At 46.7% G+C, this 24028-nt stretch overlaps 1 protein-coding gene across 2 annotated transcripts in view; it reads right to left on the reverse strand.

The window, feature by feature from the left end:
- Nucleotides 1-24028, reverse strand: part of LOC144807916 (uncharacterized) — a 503122-nt gene that overhangs the window by 473371 nt on the left and 5723 nt on the right. Inside the window, exon 2 of one of the 2 annotated variants that reach the window (XM_078673507.1) lies at nt 23917-23946. The exons of the other annotated variant lie outside the window; for it this stretch is intronic. Coding sequence (XP_078529633.1) covers nt 23917-23946 — 30 coding nt within the window. The remainder of the gene's footprint in view (nt 1-23916; nt 23947-24028) is intronic. 2 annotated transcript variants of the gene reach the window in all.

Here is a 24028-nt window from a genome sequence, read left to right on the forward strand (position 1 = left end):
CTGTGGGTTTCTTGAGGAGAGCGCTGAGTTCGGCGTGCTTCCAGCTCTCAGGGAAGGTGGCGGTGTCGAAGGAGGTGATGATGATGTCCCGCAGGTGGGGTGCGAGGACAGCGTCGGCTTTGTTGAAGACGTGGTGAGGGCAGGGGTCAGTCGGAGATCCGGAATGGATGGAGTTCATGGTGCGGATGGTGTCTTCGGTGCTGATCGGGGTCCAGGTGCGGAGGGTGGTGGTGGGTGGCGTCGTTGCGGTTGTGGCTTGCGTTGGTTGGTTGTTGAAGCTGTTGTGTATGTCCGTGATCTTGTTGTGGAAGTAGGACGCGAGGGAGTTGCAGAGTTCTTGCGACGGGGTGATGTCATTGTTTCCGGCGTTGGGGTTGGATAGCTCTTTCACGATGTTGAAGAGTTCCTTGCAGTTGTGTGCGTTGTTGTCCAGCCGGTCCTTGTATGTATTTTTCTTGGTGGCGCGGATCAGTTGGTGGTGTTTCCGGGTGGCGAGCTTGAGGGTGGTCATGTTGTCCGTCGTTGGTTCCCTTCTCCAGGCTTTCTCGAGGGCTCGACAGTTCTTCTTGGAGCTCTTGAGTTCGTCGGTGAACCATGTTGTTTTTCTGCTGCAGGATCTGCTGGGTGGGGTTCTCAGAGGGGCGAGTTCGTCCGCGCAGTCGTTGATCCACTTCGTGAGGTTGTCGGCGGCCTGGCTGGGGTTCGCTGAGTTGGCGGGAGGGTGCTGGCTCAGGGAAGCGGTGAGCTGGTCGGCTGTGATCTTGTTCCAGCTTCTTCAGGCAACCTGTTGCTGGTGGTGGTGGATCGTCGTTCTTCTGAAGGAGAAGTGGACGCAGCTGTGGTCCGTCCAGTGGAGTCCTGTTGCGTGGCTGAAGGTGACGTCTTTGCTGGATGAGAAGACGGCGTCGAGTGTGTGTCCGGCGAGGTGGGTGGGGGTGGTCACCAGTTGCTTGAGTCCGAGGTTGTCGAGGTTGTCGAGCAGGCTGATGGTGTTGCGGTCGTTGTTGTTCTCCAGGTGGAAGTTGAGGTCCCCCAGGAGGATGTAGTCGGCGGAGGGGAGAGCGTGCGGGCTGACGAAGTCGGCGATGTCCTCGCTGAATCGTGTGCGTGGTCCCGGGGGTCGGTAGATCAGGGTGCCTCTGAGGGTGGTCTTCGGGTTGGTGTGGATCTGGAAGTGCAGGTGTTCAGCGGTGGTAAGGGTGTCATCGGTGTTGGTCGTGATGCGGATGGTGTCTCTGTGGATGATGGCGATGCCTCCTCCAGTCTGGTTGTCGCGGTCCCTCCGGGTGATCTTGTAGCCCTCTGGGATGGCGATGGCGATGTCTGGGGCTGAGGAGGCGTTCATCCAGGTCTCGGTGAGGAAGGCAACGTCGGGGGCGGTGGTGTCGAGCAGGTTCCAGAGTTCTACGGCGTGTCTGTGGACGGAGCGGGTGTTGAGCAGGATACACTTGAGGTGGTTGCTGCTGGAGTTCGGCTTGGCGGGTGCAGGGAAGGTCCGGATGCAGGTGAACTTGCAGGCGTGGCAGCTGAAGGGTCCGTGGGTGTGCTTCGGGGCGGCTCGGTGACATCCTGGGATGTGGCCGGTGTTGAGTGCGATGAGGTCGGCGGCGCTGTAGGTTCGTCGGGTCGGCTTCCGTCGGTGGGAGCCAGGGGTCCTGGCGCTGGTCGCGATCCGGTCGCGGACGGGCGCAGACGGGCTTACCTTTGGCGCGCCTTCGGCGCGCCCGCTGCGCGTTCGCACGGTCGCCATTTAAGGCGAAGTGCGCGGGTGGGCGGGTCAGCTGGGAGGCGGGAGCGGGGAGGGAACACAAGGAAAAAAGGGGCGGGGTCGGAAGTGGTGGCGGGAAGCGGGGGCGGCGAGGGAGGCGGGAAACAGGACAGGGGACGGCGAAACAAGCACAATTTCCAGATAAAGACGCTAAACACGGGCAAAAGACTAGGGGAGACAAAAATACAAGCACAATTTACAGGTAAAACGCTAAACACGGGCAAAAGACTAGGGGAGACAAAAATACAAGCACAATTTACAGGTAAAACGCTAAACACGGGCAAAGATAAGAGAAACCAAAGCAAGCACAAATGAAAGTCAAAACAGGCAGCGAGGCAGGGCACAGCGGAGGGGCACACGCAGCAGCTGGTGGCCGTGCGGCGCGGGGGTGTCCCACAAGTGGGTCACACTTACCTGTGTCGCACGGTCGCCATTTAAGGCCAAGTGCGCGGGTGGGCGGGTCAGCTGGGAGGCGGGAGCGGGGAGGGAACACAAGGAAAAAAGGGGCGGGGTCGGAAGTGGTGGCGGGAAGCGGGGGCGGCGAGGGAGGCGGGAAACAGGACAGGGGACGGCGAAACAAGCACAATTTCCAGATAAAGACGCTAAACACGGGCAAAAGACTAGGGGAGACAAAAATACAAGCACAATTTACAGGTAAAACGCTAAACACGGGCAAAAGACTAGGGGAGACAAAAATACAAGCACAATTTACAGGTAAAACGCTAAACACGGGCAAAGATAAGAGAAACCAAAGCAAGCACAAATGAAAGTCAAAACAGGCAGCGAGGCAGGGCACAGCGGAGGGGCACACGCAGCAGCTGGTGGCCGTGCGGCGCGGGGGTGTCCCACAAGTGGGTCACACTTACCTGTGTCGCACGGTCGCCATTTAAGGCCAAGTGCGCGGGTGGGCGGGTCAGCTGGGAGGCGGGAGCGGGGAGGGAACACAAGGAAAAAAGGGGCGGGGTCGGAAGTGGTGGCGGGAAGCGGGGGCGGCGAGGGAGGCGGGAAACAGGACAGGGGACGGCGAAACAAGCACAATTTCCAGATAAAGACGCTAAACACGGGCAAAAGACTAGGGGAGACAAAAATACAAGCACAATTTACAGGTAAAACGCTAAACACGGGCAAAAGACTAGGGGAGACAAAAATACAAGCACAATTTACAGGTAAAACGCTAAACACGGGCAAAGATAAGAGAAACCAAAGCAAGCACAAATGAAAGTCAAAACAGGCAGCGAGGCAGGGCACAGCGGAGGGGCACACGCAGCAGCTGGTGGCCGTGCGGCGCGGGGGTGTCCCACAAGTGGGTCACACTTACCTGTGTCGCACGGTCGCCATTTAAGGCCAAGTGCGCGGGTGGGCGGGTCAGCTGGGAGGCGGGAGCGGGGAGGGAACACAAGGAAAAAAGGGGCGGGGTCGGAAGTGGTGGCGGGAAGCGGGGGCGGCGAGGGAGGCGGGAAACAGGACAGGGGACGGCGAAACAAGCACAATGGCTGGTGCATGCATATATTCTACATGTATTGCGTGTGCTATGAATCTTCTATGAATATTAATACAGTAATTCTCTTGCATGGAGACAGAAAGACTAGACTAGAGCTGGAGATGTTTATGTGGTTCGTTAGCTTAGGAATGTGAAGACGGAGAGCTGAACTGATAACTGGAGGCACAACATATTCTTGGCAGACAGGCAGGCAGAGCCAGGCCGGGCACCGCGCTGCGCGGCAGGAAGTAAGTGAAGGTCAGGGATGCAGGTGGGGGCTGCATCGCTCCTCGGAGTGGGTTCAGGAGACTGGAGCTTGAATCTGGTGTCCGGGCCCTTTTGAGGCCTAGAAACGGGGACAATGCGGTGAATTAACGTGCATAATGTAAAACGTGGCAACATAGGCCTAATACTCGTTGCTTTCACGAGAACTGGATACTGGCATACTAGAATTGGACACAACTATAATTGCGTCTTAAATCGATCATAGGGGGATATATGCATATCGATCATGCACATATAATATAGGATGGGGAACACGTAGGCACATATAACAAGGCAAAATTAAATTTTCCTCATTCCCTCCTTGTGCCCTACGTTTCCATCAGGAAACATCAATATTCATGATTCCATCTATCTGTTCATAGAGCATCATTTGCTCGTCTCGAATTGTCTTGGAACGGGACTTAGGACTAGGAATACAAGAGGTAGCACACAAGCCGCAAATCGCAGGGCCACATTGTAAACAGAGGCAGCAACTGAATATGATCATTACTGCTATACCCAGGAATGACAATACTTTCCATCCCCAGGCAGATATTATACTCCAGAGCCAACTGGACCATGTCCAGGTGCCTGGATTCTGGTGTAACTGATGGGCAATTTTATGAAGTCTGGTTATAGCTGAATAAACAGACGGCGCGTTATTAGGAATGAAAATGCAGCAACTAGATCCGATGACTCTACAAGCTCCTCCCCTATCGGCCAGTATGACGTCAAGGACGAGACGATTCTGGAGCACGACAAATCTCATAGCAGATTGTTCTTCAGTTAAGTTACCTAGAGCGGAAGTAGTCTCGTTCACTACTGCTTCAAGGGTTCTGGTTAGCCTACGTATTAATTTACTATTCTGGACAGGACCTATGAAGAAAAAGAAACCTTTATTGAAGTCTTGATATTGTTCTAAGGCAGTTTCAGTTAGATCGACAATTGGGGACTCAATCTCCCTTCTATGTCTAACGTGTACTAGATGTGTGTTTCTGTGATAATCGGATGGGGCTAGGAAAACTGGTGGCAGTAGGAAGGCAATATAACATGTTCCATCCCAATCTAGGGGCAGACGTACATATGCGGTCTGACCACACACAAAATAAGAATGACGTGAGGCTTTGAAAATAGATTTCCCACTGTCACTATACTCGACCATAGTAGTACAATCACTATGTCCTACATGTGTAGAACCATTCTTTCTGACACATAATTCGCCTTTAACTGGTAGAACTGAAATAGCAGGCAAATCTGGAGTAGTCTCGGACTGAACATTCAGAACCATGAAATTCGAGGAATAATTACCTAAATCATATACTTCATTTTCTAGATCTAACCCTGTTCTATGGGAAAGACCTTGCTTGTCTGGGAAACATGTTCTATTCAGAAGGGACATATCATTTGAGGATGACGTTAACGTGGACCATGCTCCACACGAACCATTGTGTGAAAATGGATAGGGAAAGAGTGGCAGAACTCCCTTCGATGTCTGGAAAGGGGGGAGTCGACCACACACCCAACAATTAGTGGCATTGCTGGTCTGGTGTGAATAGTGCAGCATTCGGATAAAAGTATTATTACGCATAGCAAGACGATATGATAACTCGTGAGGAGGCAGGTCACTAAATGTGTGCTCTACTGTAACATTAGAAAACATATGTACATGTGAAATAGGAAAACATAAATGTAGAGCATAACTTATGCAAGTAACCATAAGACTCAGAAATACTAGAAAAAACAGAGTAATGATACATCTCTTAGAGTTTTGACTAACTCTCTCACTGTGTGGGTCTATCTCATACATGTCAGGAACCTGTCTAACCGTTTCACCCGAGAGGGACTTAGACAATTAAACTGGCTGACTTACTAGACCTCAACTTTGTTTTATACTCCTGCTGCGGAGTTTTCTCTAACAAGGGAAGTTTAGATTCAGTGCCTGGGCAGTCCTTGAGAACGGGGCAGTCTTTGAGAAAAGTTTTTGCTTTAAGTCCATGGAATTTCTTGACGTGGCTCACGTGTAGCCACCCTTTTCTGTTTTCGACTTTCACTGCTGTCCGGGTGGTGAGAAGAACAAGGCGGGGCTCCTTCCAGCGGGGCTCCAGCGGACTTGAACGATCAAAATTTCTCACAAGGACGAAGTCACCTAGAACGACCTCGTGCGGTTTCACTTCGGTGTTGTCTGGAAATGCAGCGGCAACCTGTGAACGACAAGATTGTAGTGCAGACATCAAGGCGGCCAAATAATCTGTCAGCATATTACTGTCAACATCGGTAATTGTACGTGGTCTAGGTGTACCCCACATATTTGGGGGACGACCAAACACTATCTCATATGGAGATAGACCTGAACGGGAATGAGCGACCATTCTCATATAAAAAAGGGCGACTGGCAGGGCGACCATCCAATCTACGCCTTTCTCTGCGCATACTTTGGCGATGCGGATTTTCAGAGTCTGGTTATGTCTCTCTACGAGACCGGCTGCTTCAGGATGGCATACACAATGGAACTTCCACTGGTACCCTAACAGAAGGGAAACTTGTTTCATGAGCTCGGATGAGAATGGCTGGCCGTTATCTGAATACACGACCCTAGGCAATCCATAGCGGGGGAAATACTCACGAACCAACTGCCTGGCAGTGGTCGCAGCTGTGTAATCTGGAACTGGATATGCTTCTGTCCACCTGGACAAAGCGCATACAACTACGAGAACATACTTGAAACCTCGACATCGCTCCATCTGAATATAATCCATCTGGAGGACTTCAAAAGGGTGGTCAGGAGGATGGAATCCACCTTGTTCCACCGGGACACCTTTACCTGGATTGAACTGACAACAGATCATGCAGGTACGCACTTTCTGTTTGGCTGCTGCTCGTAAATGCTTGTTGAACCAGAGGTTCTGAATACCGTCTAACATGGCTTTTTCTCCTAAGTGTGCTGGACTATGTGCGGTGTTAATAATGACTTGAACCATAGAGTCGGGGAGAAACCATGTGGCTTTTCCCTTTGTCAACCATCCTTGATCTGTCTGGACCCCTCCTTGTTCAGACCAATTCTTGATTTCTTCTGGAGTGGCATGTAACTGTATATCTATTACATCTGGTGTAGGGTCCTTAACGGTCACACAAGTAGTCTGATCTGGAATGTGTGTCGGTGTCGTGTTAACTGGAATGTCTGGAGTCTGGGCTGTAAGCTTGGCTGTTCGATCTGCCAGGTCGTTACCCTGGGAAATGATGTCAGTGACTTTCGTATGTGCCTTGCACTTCATGATGGCGATAGCTGTCGGTAAATGTATTGCATCTAACAGAGCTTGAATGAGGGGGCCATGCTGAATCTTGGTTCCATGAGAAGTCATAAAGCCTCTTTCTTGCCAGAGTACTCCAAAGTCGTGTACGACTCCGAATGCATAACGTGAATCTGTGTATATATTAACTTTCAGGTTCTTGGCACGTATGCAGGCTTGGGTCAGAGCGACAAGCTCTGCTGCTTGAGCAGACAGGGTGTCAATACGATGTGTTTCTATAACTTCAGTTTCAGTAGTCACTGCATACGCGGCGACTAGTTCTCCTGTACTTGTTCTCATACATGAACCATCCACATAAAGTGTCAGGTCGGGATTAGGTAGTGCAATGTCTGTCAAGTCTTGTCTTGGCTTTGTCGTAGTGTTAACAACTTCCACACAGTCATGTGTGGCAGGATTTGAAGTAACTGACGGTAACAATGTAGCTGGATTTAAAATGTTGCAGCGTCTTATTTCTATGTGTGGCTGAAACATTGTCAGTTCATAACCTGTTAAACGTGCAATTGTCAAGTGCTGGGTCTGTGTTCGGTTTAAAAGAACTTCCACGGAGTGTGGAACTTGTACTGTCAGGGAATGTCCTAACACTATGGAATCACTTTGTCTGATAGCTAGTGCTGTGGCTGCAACTGACTTGAGGCACGCAGGCAGAGCCTGGGCTACTGGGTCTAATGTGCTAGAAAAATAAGCACAGGGCTTGTATTGTCCTGCTTGATCTTGTGTGAGTACAGATAATGCAGTACCATCACGTTCAGTAACAAAAAGTGTAAAAGGCTTACTGTAGTTCGGTGTTGCTAGAACAGGTGCATTACATAAAGCTTTCTTTAACTCATTGAAAACAAGTGTATGTTCCTGGGTCCAAGGGAGGACAGTCGATACGGCTGCCTCCTGTGTCGTTAACTGTATCAGTGGCTTGGCTAAAAATGCATACTGAGGAATCCATTGTCTGCAGTAAGAAGTGAGGCCGATAAAAGCTCGTACCTCCTTCTGTGTCTTGGGCTGTGGAAGACGTGCTATTAACTGGATACGGTCAGGTGTCAACTGCCTACCCCTCTTGGACAGTAAGTATCCTAAGTAGACCACTTGCTGGACACAGAATTGCAATTTGGAAGGGGACACCTTGTGCCCCATCTCGGCCAAGAAATACAAGACTGTAAGTGACGCACGTTCGCAGTCACGTTCAGAACGGGCTGTGATCAGTAGATCATCGACATACTGGAGCAGGGCAGTGTCAGTTGGCATGTGAATATTGTCTAGTTGTCTTTTAAGTGCTTGACTATAAATACTAGGACTTTCTGTGAAACCTTGAGGAGCTCGTGTAAATTTATAGCTTTTTCCATTTAAACAGAATCCGAAAAGGAACTGGCTGTCTGGATGAATGGGGACACTAAAGAATGCGTTCTTGAGATCGATAACTGTAAAGAACGTAGCTTCAGAATCAATTGCTGTCAATAGGGAAGAAATGTCTGGAACCACTGTGTACTGGGGTATGATACATTTATTAAGTTCTCGAAGGTCAATCACTAATCGATAAACTGGAGGTGCATTGGGATCAGTACGTTTCAGAATCGGAATGATAGGAGAATTACATATATTGGAGTCAGTCTCTACAACCACTCCTTGAACAATAAGCCTTTCAATAATTTTAGATAAGGCTGCTACAGCCTCAGGTGGCAATTTGTACTGTCGGATTCGTGGTAATACAACACCTGGCTTCAGGGTAACACGATGGGGTGTGATATGCATACAACCTACATCAGTTGGACCTTGCGCTCATAAATGCTGCGGTACATTCAATAATCTTGGATCAAAATCACGTAATACATAATGACCTTTAAAATCTCTCAGGAACAATCGCACCCCTTCTGGGGAGCAGCATATTACTGCTCCTAATTCTTTCAGAGTCCTAATGCCTAGTAAATTTTCTGGACATGATTTCGTGAGTAACAAGTCTGTAGTTCGGGACAATGGACCGACTTCTAGAGTAACTGGTTTCGATATTTCATTAACAATAGGCTTTCCTGAAAATCCAAGGGAAACATTTCTAGAGCCTGAGAGCGGAGCCCCTGGAACCTCGTCATGACTGATGGTAGTCCTACTTGCCCCTGTATCAATCAGAAACTTTCTGTCTTTCCCTAATACTTGACTGTGTACATAGGGACCCTCTTGATCTACAGGAATCTCGATGAGAGGCAAGCCTACCTCCCTCTCTAGGCTGTTTCATGAATACGGCTGATAATCTGGATACTCTGACTGTGCATACTGGTACATCTGCTGTGTAACGTGTTGTGTTGCAGCGATAGGCTGCGGTACTGTAACTGTCTGTTGTGCATTCTGCGGTGGCTGGGAAGTCTGTGAAACTTGTTCTTGTCTATGCGGACGTGGTCTCTCTTTTGTCTTACTAGTAGCTATGTTGTGTTTCAGAACTGCACATTCGTTTATATAATGACCTGGCTGTTTACAGTAATTGCATGTCCCTTTAACTGGAGCTGTCGGATGACTGGCTTGATTCGGACCCCTCTTCTGACCGTCTTGTGGAACAGATTGTGCAACTAATACTTTCATTTTCGTGTCTTTCATACGTCTCTTTTCGTATTCCTGCTCTTCCCTGATTATGTTCTGGTGATACTGGAGCATCTGGAGCATTTGTGACGGAGTATTAGCTTGCCAGGTACTTTCGACTTTCAGTACTCTATTTTTAACTTGTGGACTTGAATTTTTGACTAGTTTGGTAACAAAAAGATGGGGATACGACTCACTACTTGTTTTCAGACCACTATTAATAATGAAACATTTCTCAAATCTAGAATAAAAATCACTAGTATCTTCATCTTGTTTCTGTTTACAGGCTGAGATGGCATCCCAATCTTCCTTTTTCGTGGCTAGTAATCTTGGCAAGACTTGTATTAACAATTCGGGCAAAGCTTTAGCTTTATCCCCAAGACCGGTACCTGGTACTCGTGTATTATCTTCAGTTTCTAATGCTGTCCAATCTATCTTTTTCTCTCCCACCTCCCATTCTTTTTCTTTGAGTTTTTCATATATGCCCGCAGGCAACAGGACCTTTAACATTTTAATGATATCAGGATACGTGTATTCTCCCATACGGAGCATGTCCTTTAATTCACGGTGAAACCCTGCTGGATCTTTATCATGACAGGGAATTACCTTTTTCATTTCCAAGAGTTCTATTTTTGTGATAGGGGTGTAAACAAATACTCGTTCTAGACCACCCCCCTCTACCTTAACTGGATGTACTTCTCGTAACGGATTCTGTCTGTCTATGTAGAATGATTTATTTTCTGGGGGTGAGACATGAACAAAATGTGGATTCAGAAACGTTCGGTACTTGTGGCGCTGTTCTAATATGACACTAATTAAATCGGTACCTAGACCTTTCCATTTGTTTTGGAGTAACTCGTTCAGTACATCATGTAAAGGACCTGGATCAAATGTTGTTCCTCATACAGTGTAATGAGGTGCTGAATCATATATGTGCCCACCAGACGTTGCTCGGCTGGGGGCAGTTTCAGAAACATTTGGGCCACTATTTCATCTGGAAACGTGCTAGAATCACTAGTCCATCGGACTGCTGATCGGGCTAGTTCTTGTTCATGCATTGTACTAAGCTCGCTATACCCTATTCGTAATTTCAGAATGTGATCGGTGGCTTGGAATACTTGCTCAAGAGAACACTGGGGTATATTACCAACAACTAGCGATAGTTTTTGTCTCTAACTTGTTTAGAGACAAAAATTATCGCCGCAAACCGGCGATTTTTATCGCAGATAAACCTTGCTATTAGCAAGGTTTATCGCAAATGCGATAAAAAACGGCCGCAATGCATGAATATCGCTGAAAAGTCAGCGATATTCATGCATTATCGAGCAAATGCTCTTAGCCATGTTATCCACCTCCCATTGGATAACATGGCTAAGAACTGCTCAGGGCAGGTGTTAGCTTTTGGAGATATTCGCGCTTAGCGCGAATATCTCCAAAAGTTGGTAATAGGAGATAGCGATGTTAGCGACTGTTTCCAGTCGCTAACATCTTGGCACGCCCACTTTGCATGTCATTAGTGATAAATATCACTGACATGCAAAGTGGGGCCCATGATGGTCGCTATCTCCTATTAGCTGTCGCTAACTGGTGTTAGCGACAGCTTGGTAATAGGGAGATAATTTTATCTCCGCTTTCTTGGCTTTTAAAGCCAAAAAAGCGGAGATAAAACCCCTTGATAATATACCCCTCTGTTCTGGTACTGGAGGAGGAAAAGCTTTCTTGTAATCTAGGCGTGAATATCGGTCGGAAAGTCTAGTTCTACCTACATACGCTATTCTGGAGGGATTCTCGCTGTCTACCTCTTCACTGGAAGAGTCATTCTCTTTCTCGGTTGCTCGTTTTGCTTCCTCTTTCTGGTGTATACGTATTATTTCCTTACGAATTTTCTTGTACATACTCTCTACACTACCTTGTGTCTTGTGTTTTCCCTCGGCTATATTGTCACTCCACCTGGTCAGGACTTTCATCTCGTCTTGGTCTTTATCTGGATAATCTTGTTCTCTTATTAAACAGTTAATCAAGAACTTTAAAATCATAAGTTGAACCTCGGCTTTCCTTTGTGACATAGCTTCGTGAATACTTCCTGGATTCTCTCCTGTACGGATAAAACGATATATTCTGTTTAGATGTTCCTTCATATCAGGCAGGGTGATCAAAAAGCTGGCCACCCGTCTTAAACGTACTGAATATAAGATCATGTGATCTTCGCCTGGAACTGGATCATATAAACAGTCAGTAAGAAGTCGCTTGAGATCTGTGTATGTCGCCACTTTTGGCGTACGCTGTAACGCTACGTCATGCAGCGTCAGTCGTCTAACTTGAGGCGGGGTGATAGGAGCACCTCCTTCAGCCCTTCCTGAGCTGGAATCGTCAGTTAATACTGTACGGGCTGGCAGAGTGACTGGTAAAACGGGTATATTTACTGTGGGCTGGTCCGGGGGTGCTGGAATATGAACTTGACCCCCGGGAACAGTAGTTGGCGGGACAGGAATTACATTATTAACGGGAGCAGGCGGAACAGGATTTGCATAGGCTGGGACTGTGTCGTCCAAATAGGACGAAAGAAATATGTCAGCTGCGGTCGGTTTATGACGTAGCTTAATCGGGACCAATGGTGGCGGTAAATTACAGGGTGCTTCCGGGGTTGCCTTCGGCAAGCCCTCGGCAAGAAGAGGATACATACCTTTAATAAGGGCATTTCTCTGTCTGTCTGACTGTTCTGCTCTAACTCGTTCACCTTCTTCTATTAATTCCCTTTCTTGGGCTCTTTCTGAGGATTCCCTACTTAATTCTGTTTTTCTGAATTCTTTTTCGGTTCTTTTATGAGATTCTTTGCGCCATAACTCGATGGCATCTTTCTGGGACTGTCTGGCTTTCTTTTTCCATAATGCTTCTTCTACTCTCATGATGCACTCGGCATCCCATGTACCTGGTACGGGCCATCTATATTTCTCTTCTAGTTCCTTGGTATAGTCCGCCCATAAGTCTAGATATATTATGGCATCTAAGCCATGCTTGTGATACATAAAATGTCCTGGACTGTCCCTAGGAGGGACAGGAACTGCTTCTTCGAGTAACCCTTTTCTGGTCTTTAACTGACGTAATTTCGAGAACAGAGGCATTTCGGTAATACACTTGGAACACAATACACAATAATCACAGTAATAATATGGCAAACAAATCACTCATACCACGACATAGAAATACATTAAAAACAGTTCGAACAGAAATACTACCTGGTACACTGAAAATAGAACACATGAATTTCTCGAGAACGAAACTTACTAGAATTACTGGATGCACTGCTAAAACAGTACAGAACATACCGGTCCCATAAAGAGACACGTCATACCGTACCCACCTAGGTGAATACTTCGGACTGGATCTGTGTACCCAAACCCAACGGACCAGGAACAAACTAATGATCCTGTCTAGATACTTCCCCCGCGACGGTACTCACCGGGAAGCAGAAACTGGAAGGCCTCGGACTGGACTGGACTGCTACGACGTCGGACTTCGAACTTCGGACTTCAGAAACAGGTGGGCCTCCGGATACTTCGGACCTTGACTCTCGGCTTGGGCTCTGGTCGGGACGAACCGCATTCCACACCGCTTCGTCTGGATGCCGGACCGCAGTCTCCGTCTCCTCCGTGGGCCTGAGGGAGACTTGAAGCAGAAATATCTGCCGGTGCGCAGTAGAGTTCCGTCACGGCTGCAGAGGGTCAGGGGACCTGCGTACATCGCCAGCGCGTGAGGAAGGGGCACGTTCCTGTTCGGGCGCCATTTATGTGGTAAATAAATAATTAATTACCGGTACTATTTTTGAATATATTAACAAACAGATAGCTCAATAAATAAGAGGCAGGATCCGATGTATCCGAGTTGAACAGGCTTTATTCAGGCAAAGGGGAAGGGACTGGAACGGGACAGCCTGAAATAAAATAGGAAGGAAGGCAGCTGCACCCGTTTCATCACAATTCAACATATATATAGTAAGACATTTCTATTACATTACATACAATAGGCGTAACTAGTGACAAGCGTAAGATAAGAAGACAGGGGCGTGAAAAGCGGTGTCAGGACGACATGTACCTATAGCATATCTGGTATCTGGTGTTTGGAGTACATGTTGATAGAATCTAAAAGTTATCAGGGCAAAGGCTACTTGACACAAAGGCTGGTGCATGCATATATTCTACATGTATTGCGTGTGCTATGAGTCTTCTATGAATATTAATACAGTAATTCTCTTGCATGGAGACAGAAAGATTAGACTAGAGCTGGAGATGTTTATGCGGTTCGTTAGCTTAGGAATGTGAAGACGGAGAGCTGAACTGATAACTGGAGGCATAACATATTCTTGGCAGACAGGCAGGCAGAGCCAGGCCGGGCACCGCGCTGCGCGGCAGGAAGTAAGTGAAGGGTCAGGGATGCAGGTGGGGGCTGCATCGCTCCTCGGAGTGGGTTCAGGAGACTGGAGCTTGAATCTGGTGTCCGGGCCCTTTTGAGGCCTAGAAACGGGGACAATGCGGTGAATTAACGTGCATAATGTAAAACGTGGCAACATAGGCCTAATACTCGTTGCTTTCACGAGAACTGGATACTGGCATACTAGAATTGGACACAACTATAATTGCGTCTTAAATCGATCATAGGGGGATATATGCATATCGATCATGCACATATAATATAGGATGGGGAACACGTAGGCACATATAACAAGGCAAAAATTAAATTTTCCTCAGATCTGGCAGGGTGTGAAAGCGCTTTTTTTAGAATCTCCATCAGCCATCAGTTTTCGTTGTCCGGTCTTTTAATCTATCGCCCACCTGGCTGTGACACGGCTTTTAGAAAGGCTCTTCCGGAGTTTGTCAGCTCTTTTGCCCTGGGCTGTGCCAATTTTTGTATCCTGGGTGATCTTAATTTGCACTTTGACTGTGACCATCTGCCCGCTGTCAGCAGTACCTTGGCTGATTTAGAGGCCCTTCAGCTCAATCAATTGGTTACCTCTCACACTCACGTAGGTGGCCATATTCTTGATCCTTTTTTTACAAATTTAACTGGGGCCAAGGTGGACAGGCCCAGTCCAGTTGCTTGGACTGATCACTTTTTAGTGAAAATTTCCCTTGCAATTAAAGAGCATCCATTCAAGCCTATGGATAGGCTAGTGTTTAAGCGCCACTGGCAGAAACTCAACTTGGAGGACTTTCACCATCTCCTGGAGGTCAACCCATTAGGCTTTCACCTTGGTGTTGAATCTGGGTATGATGCATTTTGTGATTGGGTCTCTTGTGCCTTAGATACCTTGATCCCTGTGACTTGGACTAAATGCCGTTCTAGAGAACCCAGCCCTGGTACGACAGTTCCCTGGTGCTGCTAAAAAAAGCCTGTAAACAGGCTGAAAGTGACTGGCGGAAATCCTATGATGCTGGGAAAAAAACTGTTTACTTCTCTAAAATTAAACTCTATCACAAAGCGGTATGTAGAGCTCGGGCAGCCCACTACTCCCAGGAATTTCGAAACAGCTCTAATCCATCGAAGCTTATCTTTAAAGTCCTCAAGGACCTTACGGCGAAAAAAGCTACTGTGGCAGAAATCTGCTCTGCTGAGCACTGTGAAAAGCTGGCTGCTTTTTTCATTGAGAAAGTTTTAACGATTTATCGTGCTTTTCCAATCGTTGAGCAGGTAGTTGAGCTCCCCAGTTCTACCCTAGTCTCTGATGTAGTCTTAGACTCACTGCCCAGCTTGCCGATGGAGTCATTTTACAAGCTGGCTTCTAAAATTAAATCTGGCTCGCCGGATGATCCCCTAAGGCCTACTCAGTTTAGGGATTCCGCTGCTGTCTGCCTCCCTTCACTGTGCCATCTTATCAATCTCTCTCTCGTCTAGGGTGTTGTTCCTACTGAGTGGAAACAGGCGGTTGTGACACCTATTCTTAAGAAGGCGACTCTAGACCCCTTTAAACTTGAGAGCTATCGTCCGATTTCTCTCCTTCCTTGGCCCGCCAAAATTGTAGAGGCCCATGTGAATGGGGTGTTGTCTGATCATCTTGCGAGGGCCTGCATCTTGGACCCCTCACAGAATGGTTTCCGTGCTGGTCACAGTACGGAAACTGCCCTGCTCGCGATGACGGAACATCTTCGTTCTGCGCTCGACTCTGGTCAAACTGCGGCACTAGTACTACTCGACCTTAGTGCCGCGTTTGACACGGTCTCGCACAGAATTTTACTCCAACGTCTCCGTGAAGCAGGGGTTGAGGGCACAGCCCTTGACTGGTTCTGTTCCTTCCTTGCTGATAGGACCTTCAAGGTTACCACTCCGCTGTTTGAGTCCAACCTATATCCCCTGGAACTGGGTGTGCCCCAGGGTTTGTCTCTGAGCCCCACATTATTCAATCTATATGTGAGGCCGCTGGCTGCTGTCGTCAAGCAATGGGGTATGACTATGGTCTCCTATGCTGACGACACGCAGCTGGCGGTCACCTTGAGTGGGGACTCCGACCTTGATGCCCCCAGATTTCGGGATGGACTCTTGGCAGTGGCTAGCTGGATGAATTCCAACTGTCTCCAGGTTAATGCCAAAAAAACGGAGGTCATGATAGTAGGCAAGGGAACGGATCTTTGAGGTGACATGTGGTGGCCCCCTGAGCTAGGTACAACCCCTATTCCAGTCTCCGAGGTCAAAAACTTGGGGGTGTGCTTAGATCCAGCCCTCAGTTTTTGTGGCCACACTAAGAAAGTAGCGGCCACCTGTTTCGGCATCCTAAGAGGGTTGAGACCTATTCTGAGGTTCTTTGATGCCTCGACCAGGCAGCTGGTTATACAAGCATCCATACTACTTCGGCTTGATTATGCCAGCTCACTACTACTCGGGGCCAACCAGGCTGAAATCGCCAGGATGCAACGTATTCAGAACGCTGCAGCCAGAGCCCTGGTGGGACTACCTAGGTTCTGCTCGGCTGAGAGTATTATTATTATTATTATGATATAAAATTTATACCGCGCTCAGTAACCCGGGGGCATCCCGGCGCTGAAGACAACAGAAAGCAACACTCAACTCAGTCACTACACGGGAAACAGATGGGTCTTCAAAAATTTCCTAAAAAACAAGATGTTGGGCTCTGAACGAATCTTAAAGGGCAAAGAGTTCCACAGTGCCGCCACTTGCACTGAGAAGCGGCGGCCCCCAGAGCGAGCTCTTTTTACTCTGGCTGACTGTAGAAAATGTCTTTGGTCCGAACGCAGTGGGCGAGTGGGCTTGTAGGGGCGTACCATAGTGGACAAGATAGAGGGGCCCTTGCCATATAGGATCTTATGGGCTGTGCATAACGCTTTAAATTTCACCCGCTCCTTAACCGGGAGCCAGTGAAGCGTTTTCAGAGCCGGGGCGGCTGAATGTCTTCTCGGGACCTCCATCAGCACTCTGGCAGCTGCATTCTGCACCTGTTGAAGAGTTTTAAACGTTGCTTCGGGAGCGCCGAGAAATAGTGCATTCCCGTAATCAAGCCTTGACAAGATTAGACCACGGATAAGGAGCTTCCTAGAAGAGTTAGGGAGCAGTGGTAGAACCTTGCGCGCTGATCGCAACAGACCAAAACACACCCCCGCGGTCTTCCTGGCATGGGTCCTAAAGGACAGATCTTCCTCCAACCAAACTCCCAGGGTCTTAATCTCCTTCTTGGGAGACGGTGGGTCACCCAGAGACCGGGGCAAACAGCTAGCAATAAGTGTGGGACTGGCTTTGCCCATCAGCATCAGCTCTGTTTTTTCACCATTATGTTTAGGGCAGAATGGGACATCCAACGATGGACATTAGCGAGGCAGTCATGAAAGACTTCGGGTTGTTCCACCAGCTGGGTAAGGCCTACCACAAGCTGAGTATCATCAGCATAGCTGATGACTCTCACTCCTGAGGGGGAAACCACTCTTTCAAGAGGAGTCATGTAAATATTAAATAAGGTAGGGCTCAAAGATGAGCCCTGAGGGACTCCGCATTGAAGAGGGAACAAGGACGACTGCTCTGCCCCTTCCCAGACCTGATAGAAACGATTGGAGAGGAAGGATTCAAGCCATTTTAAGGCCATCCCTGTCACGCCCACCCCTGACAGACGTTGGAGGAGCACCTGATGGCTTACGGTGTCAAAGGCAGCACTCAAGTCCAGGAGGATCACTGCCACCGACCCCCCTGAATCAAGAATGCTCCTTGCTTCCTCCACCACTGCCAATAAGGCTGTGTCTGTTCCTTGACCAGGGCGAAAGCCCGTCTGGGAGTCCCCCAACAAGTGGTGGGACTCTAGATGGTGGGAGAGCTGGCGGTTGACCAACTTTTCAGCGACTTTTGAGAAGCCGGGCAGAAGTGATATAGGCCTGTAGTTGGCCAAATTTGAGGAGTCTAATCCAGGTTTCTTCAATAAAGCTTTGACAACTGCATTTTTCCATCTCTGAGGCACAGTGCCCTGGGAGAGTGAGAGATTAATGAGATCTGTGAGCGGGGAGGCCAAAGTATTTGCTACAAGTTTAAGATATTTCACAGGCACCGGGTCGCTAGGAGACCCACTCTTCATCCCTTTCAGGACTTTTATAACCTCCTTCTCAGAGAAAGGGCCGAAGGAGGACAGCTCAGCGGAGCATATTACTGGGCTAGGGTCCGAGGAGATCTGAGGGGTCGCAGGCAACGAGGACAGGATCTTCTCTATTTTCGAATGGAAAAAGTCAGCTAGCTCTTCACATTTTTCTTGAGGATTGTCGTGCACAACAGGTGGAACCGGGGCCTTCAGAAGCTCTTTAAAAATTTTGAACGCTTCCCCTGGTGAGTTACTTGCCCTTTCAATCCTATCACTGAAGAAGTCCCTTTTGGCATCTTTCAAAGCGACTTTATACTTCCTCATCTCTATCTTATAGTCCTCCCGACTTTCTTCCGTTCGTTCTCTCCTCCAAGCCCGTTCTGACCTTTTACATGATGTTCTAAGACCCCTAAGCTCAGGGGTATACCAGGGCGCGGAACCGACTCTCCTTTCCCTAATGGGCCTTCTCTTTTTCGGAATCAGTGAGTCTAACGTATTAGTCAACCAACTTCCCACATGCTGGTCGGCAACAATGGGGTCAGTGACAGGGGGAGGACAAGTTCTTGCCAACTCTGTGGCCCAGCTATCAGCTGGTAGCCTCGACCAGAGTCGTTCCATTGTATACCGTTTAGGCACAGGATCTCTCTCTTTCCCCAACAGCCATGTAAGAGGGACTAAACAATGGTCCGTCCAGGGAAGATCCAAAGGCTGGAGGGCTTGCAGGTTCTCAAAGTTTGCAAAAGCAACATCCAGCTGATGACCCTTATTGTGGGTGACACCAACATTGACAAGGTGCAGACCAAATGCACCCACCGTGCCTTGTAGGTCTCTCGCTACTGCATCACAAGGATCATCGAAATGTAAATTAAGGTCTCCGAGCACTATAAAGTTGGAGGACGCGGCAGCCAATGGTATCACTGCCTCAATGAGGGAATCTAAGAAGTTTCCCAACGTTGCAGGAGGCCGATAAACCAGAAGGCCAGAAATAGAGTTAGTAGAAGATATGCGCAGCGAAAATTGATAGCTTTCAGAATTATTAATACCGCAGTCTATCGCTTTGCATACATATTTATCTCTATACACAATGGCGACTCCTCCCCCCCTCCCATCCGGCCTATCTAGATGATGCATAAGGTATCCTGGAGGGAGGGCTTTAGCAATATCAGGTCCGGAACTAGAGGTCAGCCAAGTTTCCGTAAGGAACACGGCATCCAAACTATGATCCAGAATTAAAGAATTCATTTCCACGGCGTGACACGGTAATGATCTGCAATTAAGCAGAGCCATGGAAAACTGTATCAGGTCATTCAGGGTACTACCTAAATAACATAGTGGGCATTGAGTATAAGAGGTGCCTTCTACCCACTGGTAGCTGCAGCTAGTATGCCTAGGGGCCTGTAACGATAGCAGAGTATCCCTGGGATATCTGAGAGTAGTGTCCATACATACGGCAGAGTTGAGCAGAGTAACATGCCCTGTGCCCGTCTGGATCCGGACGGGCCCAGACGGGCTTAACTCTGGCGAAACTCCGTCGACATTCCGGTGATGACGCTGCGTGATGCCGCTGCGCGTCAGCATGGCTGACTTTATGTTCGCCGAGCGCCTGAAGACTATAGCGCTAACCGCGCCGCCGGCAGTGTCCCCCCTCCCAAGATGGCCACCACACAAGACAGTGGGCAGGGACCCGCGAAAACGCGGTGATCTCTCCAATTAGAGTGGGGGTAAGGTGGCAGCTGTGCAAGTCTGCGAGTGGCCTTAATTAAAAGCAAGGGAAAACAGGTAAATGAAGAAAAATAAATATGACCAAAAACGGGGCTTTTAAAAACGAATTAAATTGTACAGCTTGCAGCAGGGTAGCTGTGAATGCGAGGGCTTTTCTTAGCGTTCTGTTTCAAGATGTTAAGGGTGCTCACCTGCCTGACGCCTGCCTTTATGCTCGCCGAGCGCCTGAAGACTATAGCGCTAACCGCGCCGCCGGCAGTGTCCCCCCTCCCAAGATGGCCACCACACAAGACAGTGGGCAGGGACCCACGAAAACGCGGTGATCTCTCCAATTAGAGTGGGGGTAAGGTGTCAGCTGTGCGAGTCTGCGAGTGGCCTTAATTAAAATCAAAGGAAAACAGGTAAATGAAGAAAAATAAATATGACCAAAAACGGGGCTTTTAAAAACGAATTAAATTGTACAGCTTGCAGCAGGGTAGCTGTGAATGCGAGGGCTTTTCTTAGCGTTCTGTTTCAAGATGTTAAGGGTGCTCACCTGCCTGACGTCTGCCTTTATGCTCGCCGAGCGCCTGAAGACTATAGCGCTAACCCCGCCGCCGGCAGTGTCCCCCCTCCCAAGATGGCCACCACACAAGACAGTGGGCAGGGACCCGCGAAAACGCGGTGATCTCTCCAATTAGAGTGAGGGTAAGGTGGCAGCTGTGCGAGTCTGCGAGTACCATCCGTTCTCTACATTGGCTGCCTATGGCTCAGAGGATTCACTTTACGACCTTGTGCCTCTTTTAAGATCCTCAAGATGGCCTCCCCCCAGATTCTTGTCGATCTTGTGAAGCCTTATGTGCCCTCGCGACCCCTGAGATCTCTGGGCCAAAACTTGGCTGTGGTCCCTCGATCTAGACTTTGTAGAGCGGGAGGGCGTTCCTTCCGGGTCTTGGCGGCAAAGTTGTGGAACTCTCTTCCACCTCACATTCACGCAATTGATGATCTGTCGAAATTTAGGAGGGTTATCAAAACGCATCTGTTCCCTCATAGCTGTTAGGTTCCTGCTTCTCTTCGCCTTCGCCTTGTACTTCTGTGTTGTGTTTGGGTACTCTTCCTGAAGCGCCGGGACGTCCCTTGGCTGGGGCAGCTGCGCGCTATAGAAGTGTCACTAACATAACATAACATAACATTCCCTCAGTAAAGGTAAGTGAAGAGCCCAGTGCTGAATCAACACCCTGCGACGGCGTCGCTTACGGGTGCAAAAATCCTTCTGATTGAGGCTCACCCATAGGATTATGGTGAGCCAGTAGTAGCCCCCGGAATGAGGTTGTTTGCGAATGCAGCCCAAAGTTGTGTGTTGTGGTGCTTATAGGTGTAAATAGTAGGAAGGGTGGGAAGTAATTCAAATGTTATTGATGAATTCCTAATTAGTTGTTAATTATTTAAACTATTTATTTAGTCGTTAATTATGGTAAATGTGTAATTAATTTTAGGTATGTGTTATGGTGTTTATAGGTATAAATGGTGGGAAGTGTGGAAAGTAATTTATTTTTTTAATGATGAATTAATAATTATTTGTTAATTATTTTAAATTAATTAATTAGTAATTATTATTCATAATTGTACATTTAATTTGAAAGGTGTGTTGTGTAGATATACTTTTTTGGAAGTGTGGGAAGTAATTTATTTTTATTGATAAATTATTTGTTAATTAATTCAAATTAATTAATTAGCAATTATTAATCGCAATTGTGTAATTGATTTTAGGTGTGTGTTGTGTTGTAGTGTTAAAGACTGTGTAATCAATGAATGTTTATTCTCTTTTTTTGAATAATAATATATCTTAAATGTATTATTAATTATGCTAAGTATGGAAATACATTTTAATTAAAATGTTGATATCTTTTTTATTGGTGTGGTGTTATAGGGTAGGAAATAAAATAAATACATTTAAGTTCTTAATAATTTGTTTGTGGATATTTGTTTCTTTAAAAAAATATTGTTTATAAATGTATTTACTATATTTTTTAATATCTTATTTGTAGGTTTTTAATATATTTAATTAAGATTATAATATGTTTTATTTTTATATGTTTAATATATATAATGGTTAATTTGTTTATATTATTTTTTTTTAAGAATATATATATATTTGTTTTTTTCATTGTTATAATGTTATTAGAAATTTTTGTTTTTCAGCTGTCCAATACTTTCCCTACTGCTTCACTCACTGGAGTGGGAATAGTAAATTATACCCCTCCGGTATCCAGTACTTTCCCTACTGTTGCACTCACTGGAGTGGGAATAGTGGTAGGAAAAAAAAATACATCTATGTTTTTAATAATTTGTTTGTTTGTGAATATTTGTTTCTTTTAAATAAATAGTGTCTATCAATGTATTTAATATATTATTTAACATCATATTTGTAGGGTTTTTTTTAATGTAATTTCTATTATAACATGTCTTATTTTTATATGTTTAATATATGTAATGATATATTTGTTAAATATTATTTATTTATTTTTAAGAATATATATACATTTTTAATTGCTAATGTTTGTTTTTCTGCTATCCAGTACTTTCCCTACTGTTGCACTCACTGGAGTGGAAATAGTAATATTTACCCTTCTGCTATCCATCACTTTCCCTACTGTTTCACAAACTGGTGTGGGAATAGCAATTTTTACCTCTTCGCTATACTAAATTTTCCCTACTTCACTGTGTTCTCTTATATTAAGATTTTGAAAATACGGTTGCTGGATAGGCTTTTTAAGAATTGGATGTATATATTGTTCACTGCTCTCCCTCTCTCAATTACCTTCACACTTGCACATAGCTGCTCTCTTCCCTCCCTCCCTCCCTCCCTCTGGGGTACCTTCTCACGATTGTATTTGAGAAATATGATGATTCTGAACATAAGAACCTATTGTTTAACATGAAATAAAACTTTTAACATGATCACTATCGTTTTCATTTGACTTAACATATGTTGTTAGGATATAAATGTTAATTTCAAGTCGGTTTCCTTGTACTGCATGTGTTTGTAGGTTGTGCCTCTCTTTGCGCATACACATTTTAAAGCGTACACTTGTTTGAAACAGGTCCCATAGAGTTATTCTGGACAAGCATTCCAGTTACATGATTCAGGCCAGACACATCTGCTCCTTTTCAAAACAGAGGTATATGGATTTTTAAAGTGCCTCAATTTTGGGGCAGCGCTGCAGGCGATCCATTTCTCCTTACAACCCACGTCCTCAGTCTCATATGTATTCCACTCAGTTGCGGTCCTGCCAAGCATTTTACAAGTTTTATCTCTGCCACTTATTTTATGGCGGTCTTTCCTCTATACAGTGGTGGAGATGAAAGAAAGAGGGTCCTGCAGTTCCCCCTCGTGCCTCATGCCTTGTGGATGTAAACAGGGGGGCACAACATATGCCCCCCTGTGTGCATGCAAAGAAGTTCCAGCATGGCATGCCCTTTCGAATTCATGCCATGCTGGAACTTCCTTTGATGCTCTTTTATATAGGCACTGCTGTGGGAACGGCAAAGGAACCGCCCGCCAATGACAAAAAAAGTTACTATTTGGCGGGCAGTTCTCACACGGGTTTAGAGGTGTCGCTGCGGGGCGGACCCGCCACCGCACCATCACACTCGTATCCTGGCCCTAAATAGACAGCATAAAATGCCCACCCTCTCATTGGATACATGGCTTATGTGAAACTGTTTTCATACCTGCTAAAGCTTTGCATTATGGAACAAGAGCACACATCTTAAATGTACTGGCATCTTATGTTTCAGAGGTGTGCTCTGCACATTCTGCCTGAATACTGTTCAAGTAAGTGTAGCCTTTTTTGGCATAGACAAGCCAGAAATACTAGTTTAGTGATGTCATCTTTCTACGCTACCGCAATGTATCAAGTCATCAATTTCTTCTCACATTATTCCCATGAGAAGAGCTAGACACCTGCTCGTTTGCTGAAATCTAGAAGTTCACATCACTTTACGTGTCCTATCCTGCTTAATGCATTGTAGAAAATGTATAAATGAAGTCTGAAATTGGAGTGAATTTAGCATTATTTGCCTCAATTTCCCGATGTTTCACTAATAAATGCCTGTTTCTTCCCACAATTGTAGTGTATTCCTGTGTAGGTAGGAACTTTATATAAATATTTACAACCAGATAATCCTAACATCTGTCTATAATGAGTTACAGCTGAGTTGTAAAACTCTGCCTCCGGGTTTGACTAAACCAAATCTATATAGGTCAACATACCTCGAAGAGTCGAGCTGTGCCATGGGGAGCCTGGAGAGGAGAGAAGAAATAATGATTGTTAACATCAGGAGGTGGGAGAAAAAACAGTGGAGGCGGCTGACACTGACTATTA

Source organism: Lissotriton helveticus, chromosome 1_2, assembly GCF_964261635.1.
Source record: "Lissotriton helveticus chromosome 1_2, aLisHel1.1, whole genome shotgun sequence".
Lineage (NCBI taxonomy): Eukaryota > Metazoa > Chordata > Amphibia > Caudata > Salamandridae > Lissotriton > Lissotriton helveticus.